Source organism: Brassica napus, chromosome C4 (assembly GCF_020379485.1).
Source record: "Brassica napus cultivar Da-Ae chromosome C4, Da-Ae, whole genome shotgun sequence".
NCBI classification, from domain to species: Eukaryota; Viridiplantae; Streptophyta; class Magnoliopsida; order Brassicales; family Brassicaceae; genus Brassica; species Brassica napus.
In genome coordinates this window covers 49986818-49995332 of record NC_063447.1, presented here as the reverse complement: position 1 = coordinate 49995332, position 8515 = coordinate 49986818, and the positions used below count along the sequence as shown (strand labels likewise).

General features: G+C 32.0%; 1 protein-coding gene and 1 long non-coding RNA gene across 3 annotated transcripts; both read left to right on the top strand.

Annotated features, from left to right (window-relative positions):
• Positions 1-1683: 1683 nt before the first annotated feature.
• LOC106449912 lies at positions 1684-4197 on the top strand. 2 transcript variants are annotated; one of them, XR_002657713.2, is made up of 7 exons: positions 1684-2553; positions 2632-2668; positions 2738-2788; positions 2885-2982; positions 3065-3152; positions 3236-3333; positions 3408-4197. It is a non-coding gene; the product is annotated as an uncharacterized LOC106449912 (long non-coding RNA). The 2 variants fall into 2 exon arrangements; XR_002657712.2 differs by having other exon boundaries at positions 1684-2565.
• Positions 4198-4597: 400 nt separating this feature from the next.
• On the top strand, positions 4598-7169 carry BNAC04G36530D (uncharacterized protein At2g24330). Its single transcript, XM_013888418.3, has 5 exons — positions 4598-5098; positions 5164-5308; positions 5430-5539; positions 6182-6605; positions 6689-7169. The coding sequence occupies exons 1-5, from the start codon at positions 4796-4798 to the stop codon at positions 6922-6924; spliced, it is 1218 nt and encodes a 405-aa protein (XP_013743872.1). The 5' UTR covers positions 4598-4795; the 3' UTR covers positions 6925-7169.
• The last annotated feature ends 1346 nt before the right edge of the window (positions 7170-8515 follow it).

The following is an 8515-nucleotide window of genomic DNA, read 5'->3' as shown; positions in this document are numbered from 1 at the left end:
ATTTGAATATGTAGTTTTATTTAAATATAAATACTAGAACACATATTTAAGATAAAATTATTTAAAAATCATAGAAAAAAATTAAAGTCATATTTTGGTAGATTTCCAATGAAGTCTGCTTAAACTTTGTGGTTTAGTAAACTTCATATGACGTCTACTAGCTTTAGTCACTGTCTGATAATTTTCAGATTTGAAAAAATTTATACATTTTGAAATGTGAAAATAATTTTAAATCTGAAAATACTTTACAAAATAGAATTTATAAGATAAGATAGTAGCAAAGTAAATGCCAGAGCTTGATCTATAAATTTATTTGAATATAAACTTATAAATACACATTTAAATTTTATTAATCTAAAACTTACATTTTTAGAGGAGAAGATGAAATCCATGAGTGATAATAACTACAAAAAAAATATTGTGAGAAAGAAATAACACAAAATTACACATTTAAAAACTATAGATCTAAAACTTATATTTTTAAAGGAGAATATGAAAACCATGAATCATAATACCTAAAATGACAAAATAATATTATGAGAAAGACTTGAGAGAATTTTAGAGAGAAAGAAAAGAAATGAGAGAGTTTTAGTGAGAATGGATAAAACTTTAAAGAGAAGTGAGAGAATTTAAAAAACTTATGGAGCCATTTTAGAGAGAGATTGTATAAATTTCATTTATATAGGGAGACAAAAATGTAACTAGGTTAAAAATTTACGACATTGTAGACTTCTTTTGGAGTTTACTAAAATTAAAATTTTGGAGTAAATTTTATTGTAACTTAGTATACCTTTTTGGAAGTCTACTATAATAATTTCATTATTGCTGTTCATTCTTTATTATTTTAGTAATTTTAATATATGATTTACTAAATTTTTATTTTATTTTTTAATATTTATAGTATATGATTTCACATTTTTACTTTTAAGGAACTCAACTTAGTTTATATATAATGATTTTTTGTAAACAAATTTGAAAAATGTAGACCGAAAAAGACGTCTCCAGCTAAATAGACTTTATTGTAGGTCTATGAAACCCTAAACCACAAATCTCAAACTCTAAATGTTTTGCTCTATAATAAAAAAAGTCTTAATTACTGTATCAAATATCAAATTATATAAAATATAAACTACTAAACATTAATACACAAATTTAAGTCAATAAAACAAAAAAAAAATCTAAATGTAAATCTAACCCTAAGAAATCTACCACTGGAATACATAACATGTTATAAATTTTTTGTTTCTAAACTATATTGTCTAACACATGGTTACCAAATTAGAGTATATTCTTTAAAATTATTCAATTATATAAAATTTTAATTTATTTACTTCATATTAATCATTATATTGTTGATTAATTAAAAATATCACAACAATTATTTTTATACATTTTTAAATTAAATTATTAGATCAAATTACGATATAGACTACAGAATAAGTCTACACATTCTATTACGTGTAGACTTACTAAGGACATGATCGTAAAATACATTTTTGGTTTTTTGTTTGGTCATAAGGATTACATAGTACTTTTACCATCCATTTATGTTGGTTTTGCATTTGATTAAAAGTGAAGTACATTTTTAGGTTTGACATGAATATTTGGGTTGGTTTTAGCAATTCTCTCAACTTTGTATTAGTGCATATTCTATATTCAACTAAACAAAAAGTTAAAAATGCTAGATGAACTTTAAGCGTCATGCCTTTTTTTTTTGAACTTTATAGTAGTGCATATTTCATATTGAACTAAACAAATCTCAAAAAATTTACATGAATTCTCAAAATCGTATTTATATATATATTGACACTCGTCAAAGGTGTTAGTCAACCATTAGTTTATCAAAACGACTTCATTTTTGATAAATACTAAATAAACTCTCGAAATCGTGCTTTTATTTATATTGACCGTCAAAATTTTAAAATAAAGTTAAATTTTTAATTTTTGATTAATTTATATTACTAATTTAATAATATTATTTAAAATTGAAATTTATTTTTTGAAATTTAATTTAATTTTAAATGTAACTTTATGTATATATATATATATACAACAAAAAATTCTAAATTTTCATTATATTTCAAGTTTTGGTAATACTATAAAGTAAAAATTTGAATTACTAATAATTAATTTAAATTTATAAAATAATCATTTTTAAAGTTAAATTTAAAACTCAATGCCGTGGAAAAGAATCCCAATGTTGCCATAACACTCCTTGTCAGAATCTAGTGTAATTCATTTATGAAGCTATCCTTCTTATCAATGATGCTATCCTTTTTGATAGGATTTGGTAAAAAGAAGCGGATGAGAATGCACTGTTACGGTAGTATCTTGTGACATGCGCCATGTTCCTGTGAGAGAGGTGATATTTTGGTCAGTAAATATAGATTCTAGGGGGCTTGTTTTAAGTTCTATAATCTTTCGAATCATTTTTATTTGATACCGATCTTTCTCTCTAATTGCTGGGTTCCTTTGTATATAATCATATCTCTCTTGAGTGCCTTGACAGAGCCCAGAGGTTTTTTAAGCCATACAGGATTTGATACCATCCTCGTACGTTTTTTGGTCAGTTGAATCACTCTAGTCCTATGTCATAGATTACAACATTTATATATTTTCTGGTGTTTTCAGGTATACAAGTTTCATACAGCCAATTACAACTTCATAGGTATCTTCTGATGTCTGCTTTTAGTTATGCCGCTATAAGCTTTATGTCAGCATACATTTTATCTTGCAGGTGAAGTGTCAAAACGATCTTTCCTACGCTTATTTTGTTAATCTGTACCAGGTAGTCAGCCTTTCTTCTCCCCAACCTGTAAATCTCTCTTTCTTTTTCTTCTTGTGATAGTTAAAACTAAAATTGTTATAATTTCTGTTAATATAGGTGTTAAAATTTAAGCATCCAAAATTTTCGAGAAAATCCAACAACAAATGTCACAAGCAGTGTTGTACCAAGTGAGATGGGTTCTGCTTTGGTTCATGGTATGATTTTCTTGGAAACATCTCTTACTTTCGCTCTAACACGAACCAAATCTGATGCGGTCTAATGAATTTGTGTGACTAGGATTTACTGCCTATTTTGAAGCTATACTCTATGATAAACTGAGTATTAGCACTGTGCCTAGAAAAGCAACATAAAACATGTTCGGCTGGTAATATACTATTTGATCTTCTTGTGTGGTGCATTCAAACTTTGAAAACAATAGAGTTTGATTATCCATGGTTGTTGTTGAAGGTTGCCAATATGTATTTTCCATTGAGGAAGCCTGTTGAAGTTTACTCTCTAACGATCGAGTAGAAGCAATGATCTGGAGATGTAGCGATTCCAAAAAGGTAAATAAAGAGAGAGCAAAAATTTGAGTCAACTGAACAAAGCATTCATACATTTTGGTGGTGGTGGTGGACAGGTTTGGTAAAAAATTGTATCAACTGGATGAGCCTTTAGGATACGATACTGTCCTAGAGCACAATGGACGGAAATTTGTTAGTAGAATCAAAAAACAAAAGGGTTATAAAGAGAAGTGGTTGTACATAGAATAATAATACAAACCCTTTAACAAAAAAAAAAACATAGAATAAAAATACAATGTAAGCGAAAATGGTATGGTATGGTATGGTATGGTATGATTGATTGTTGAGAACGTGTTGTGTTGTGTTGTTTAGAAGAGAAAACGCGTGGCAGTAATGATGAATAGACGTAGGAAGGAAGTGGACGGATACAACTTAACACGTATTGAATCATATTATTATCAACATAGAAAGTGGTGGTTGTAATTCACACCTAACTGGGTAAACCGTTTGGTTCACCCTCTAAATGCGTAAAATTGAAGGACATAAAATTAATGAGAAAGTTGGGAAAATTAATGGATGTTTTTAGTTCTAAAAAAAAATCTTCCAATACAGAGTAATAATATCTGATTTTAAACATGGTAATATTTGATTTTTTTTTTAAATAACTATTTGAAGATTTTTTTGTACATGAATTGTTTGAATATAGCAAAGTTTATTTTGTATTTAGGCGTGTATTATAAAGTTGTAAAAAAAATTATTCGAATTTTAATATAGATGTTTTCAAAGATTCATTCAGATTTTAAAATTTTGTATCTAAAATATTGTCATTTTGATAATTTTAATACACTAAAATTATTTAACTATATAAAAAAAAGGGCAAATCTCCAAAATAGCACATTTCTAAGTTTATATCATAAAAATAGCACTCAAAAACTAAAATGACAAAAATAGCACCTTTCTAAGTTTATCATTTGAAAATTTTAATTTTTTTATTTTTCAAAATTTGAAATCTTATCCCCAAAACCTCATTTCTCAACTCTAAACCCTAAATCCTAAATCCTAAACCCTAAACTCTAAATCCTAAACCCTAAACTCTAAACCCTAAACCCTAAATCCTAAACTCCACCCTTTAACTCTAAACTCTAAGTTTGTGACTTTTGATAAAATATTAAGTGCTATTTTTGTGACATTTGACCTTAAGAACTAGTTTGAGAACAAAAACTTAATTTAGTGCTATTTTTGTTTTTTTCTCTAAAAAAAATGTCTGTTTAATTTTATATATCATACATAGGTTAACGATAAAGGTGTAGTTAATGAATGAATACTATTAAGTTCTTGTTTGGGTTGCTTCAAAGAAGGGGAAGAAGAAACCCTTTGGCAGAGAACGAAGCATCCTCCTCTCCTCTAGAGATTTCCACAGAGTAATCGATTGGGAGAACAATTGCGGTTTTGCGAGAGTCGAATCGAATCGAATCCCCTATTTTGATTTTCAAGTCGTCGGTAGATGTCGTCGTCGGTAGAGAAGGATCACGAAGGCACGGTGGCTGATACCGGAGATCAGAATGATTCCGCCGTCGTACCCTCGGAGACTGTCGGCGGAGGGGAGAAGAAGAAGACGACGACGAAGGGCAAGGGTCTGTTCTCGCGAATCTGGAACTGGATATTTAGGGTCAAGGGAGACGACTTCGAGAAGAGGCTGAAAGGCATATCGAAGGAGGAAGCCACGATCAGATCCAGGATGAAGCGAAGATCGGTCACCAGGAGGAAGCTCATTAGGAATCTAATCGCTTTCTCCGTCTTCTTTGAGGTCAGTGGAACAAAAAGTCGACATCTTTTGTTGTGATCAATGAAACAGTTTTTGTGTGTGTTCAGGTGATTGCTGTGAGCTATGCGATTATGTCGACTAGAGATGAAGATTTGGATTGGAAACTGAGGAGTTTCAGGATCTTGCCTATGTTTCTTTTGCCCGCTCTTGCTTTCCTTACCTATTCTTCTCTCGTTAGCTTCACCAGGATGTGTGAGTCTTTGTGTTTTTTTCTTTTTTCTTTTATATGCTTGTTTTCGTGTGAAAGGTTGAAACTTTGGTCTTGGGTTTGTTGTTGTGTTGATCGCGTTTGTGTGTAATGGTTTTGGTGTAGGTGACCGCAGAGATCAGAACACATTGGAGAAGCTTGAAGGTGAAATGCTGGGGAAGATCGATGAGTTGAAAGAGAGAACCAATTACTTCACCACGCTCGATATTCTTCGTGTAAGATTTACTATGACACAAGTCTTTTTTGCTTGTGTGAGTGCATTACTTTAGACATCTCTTGTAGGTTACAAGCGTTACACATTTATCATATAACACGTAATGAGGCCAACATGTTTATTATCCCCTCTAGCTTTGTCGATAATTTTTCATTCATATGTTTCATGTTGTCTTTAAATTCAAGTTTGACAAAGAGCATGGTTTAGTGAATTTGGATTGGAGCAGTACAGCTCTAGAGAATGAGTACCTTGTTGAGAGTCTCTTCTTTCTAGTTTAGCTGCCTTTCTTTTAACAGAGATCAACCACCCCTTCTACTGCTTTTTCCCCTAGTTTTCACGCTATACTGACTTTATTAGCTCTCATAGTAGTTTCTCTATCTGTCAGCCAAAGAATGTTTGATTATGGTTTTGGATAGAGGGCTATTAGGAACCCCAACACAACTGTTATATTTGAAATTCCAACTGTGATTATGTGTCCCAAGTTTGAGTTAGTTGGAGACCCACACTTGTGAGTTCTTGAATCACTTCTTATTGCAATATGTTCAGGACCTTGAAAGAGCTCATATATGCCTTGGTGCTTGTTAATTTGGTGTTCTTATTGCTACTGGAACTTGTATTTAACTTGAGGTATTTTTTGTATCAGAGGTTTGACCCTGACCCAGCTGCAAGAGCGGCTGCTGCAACTATTCTAGCATCCAAGCTGGGTGCTGATTCAGGCTTGAAAGTGTATGTAGGAGATGAATCCCAACTTGACCCCGCCACAGGCAAGAGCAATGACATGGAGATCAAACACTCGCAAGGTCTCAGGAATCGAAAACAGCCAAATGCAAAACGCAGCGTTGCTGGGACCACTTCATCAACCCACCATTCAGATAATGAGTCTAACCATTCTGGAACAAGCGAAGCCACCACAGAGCAAAACCAGCAGATGGCTTTTGAGCATTTTAACCCTCAGGGATATGCTGCTCATGATGGCAGCTGGATCTCACGTATAGCCGCTCTCCTCGTGGGTGAAGATCCAACTCAGTCATATGCACTCATCTGCGGAAACTGCCATATGCATAACGGTGAGCGAAGCCCATTACCTTTGTCTTTTGTTTACATCAATGACATAGTGTAACAATGTCTCTCTTTCTCTAACATCACGTAGGACTTTGCCGGAAAGAGGACTTCGAGTACACTACTTACTACTGTCCTCATTGTCGAGCCCTGAACAAGCCGAAGCACTCAGGAGAGCAATCACTTGTTCCTCCTGCTAACACAGTCTCTCTGAATCCAATGGAAAGCGAAGTGATTAATAGCAGTAGCTCCACTAGTGAGCGTGGTGAGAGTCCAGTCCCTGCCGAGATTGTGGGAGAAGCTCCAGAAACGACTGAGCTGAGCTAATAAAAGTTATATTGTGAGGTAAAGAAAAAGGCTTTCATATGTGGTTTGTGGTAGAAAGAGAGTTTGAGATGATCGTTTTGGTAATGCTAAAGTCTTATACCTGCTTTGCAATTTTGATTGTGGAATGAACGTCTGAACAAAGACAATCCTAATAGGTTTTTATTTCTTTTATCTTATTTTTCGTCTTTCCTTGTAAACACATCGCACCTTGTATTTTTATTTATCTTCTTTACTTTGGTTTGGCTTTTGGCTTGTCTCTGGTTTGAACTCAAGATAATGGTTTCGAGATATCTCTCTTTTTACTGATTATCAAAATGAAAAAGGAACACAAAGGCACATAAAGCAATTTTTTAGAAAGAATTGTAAACTAAAAACACACACTATAACACCACGCGCAGGTCGGGCTTATAGTTTCTATGGCTCTAATACCAAATTTATAAACACATAATAGGTATAACCACCCAAAGGAAGTATTTAGGATCAAAGTATATTGATAAGGTGTTTAAAAATATACACATGATTTATAACAAAGGAGGATTTTTATTTTATTAAAAACATTTTAAAATATTACAAATGATTCTTTTTTTTTGTTCAACTATTACAAATGATTGAAGAGACTCGTTAGGAGTTAATTCACTCTACTCATTTGGCTTGAATCACAACACACTCCAAGTCCAAGCCTCCTTATTTATACTACAAGGTCTAAGGATATTTGATATCTTATATTATACACCATAGTAACATCTTAGCTTACACACCACATATAATTGTCTCTAGTTAACAAAGAAAACTTTTAAGTAAAAAAGAATATTTCTGTACACTTTGAGATATGACCAAATCTACTTCAAATCTTATCGGCTATCTCGTATATAAACAAGCTTAAAATCCTAAGAAATGCTGCTAGACATCCATTCGACTTTTACTACGGTCACTTAACTAGGAAGTTAGAACTAGGTTTCATACTCCAAACATTTACTCCTTAAGTTCAAAAAAAAAAACATTTACTCCTATTATAAATATTAACAAAATATTCTTTGGTCAAAAATATTACTTTTGATCTTTTTATTTTTTGTTATTGTAGTACCACAAAGAACTACTAGTCGTTATTTTATCCTAACAAGAGATATTATGATTAAATAGGCTAAAAATACATCTAACATTATTGTTTTTATTGAACTTCTAAAAAAAATCCAAAGATTTTCAATATATTTCGTAAATCACACAGGCAAAAAATGTTATTTCTGTATAATTTTCTGTTTTTATAAGATATATAATATCCAATATAACTGAGAATGGTTTCTGAAATTCTTAGATTTTTCTTGAAGATCATGAAACACTAGCATTCAGTTCTAAGCTCTGAGAAGCTTTTAATTTAAATGAGTCACCACGAGCTTTGATACTCCTCCGGATGACCATCGATGTGGAAGCAAAAATTGAAAACTCTCGACCGCGTTTGTCATTCGTCGACCTTGTCCTAGTTATATAGTGAACGTTTCCTTGTTGGCGACGGCTCAGCTTGTTGAACTAACAAAGTCGAGGTAACCTACGATATTTGTTGATTCTTAACATGTATCTGATATTCCTATGCATT

Excerpts from the sequence above, each read along its gene's own strand:
- BNAC04G36530D (XM_013888418.3), top strand. The coding sequence starts at position 4,796 with ATGTCGTCGTCGGTAGAGAAGGATCACGAAGGCACGGTGGCTGATACC. Across the intron at positions 5,099-5,163 it reads CTTTCTCCGTCTTCTTTGAG|GTGATTGCTGTGAGCTATGC; the intron begins GTCAGTGGAACA and ends GTGTGTGTTCAG. Across the intron at positions 5,540-6,181 it reads CCACGCTCGATATTCTTCGT|AGGTTTGACCCTGACCCAGC; the intron begins GTAAGATTTACT and ends TTTTTGTATCAG.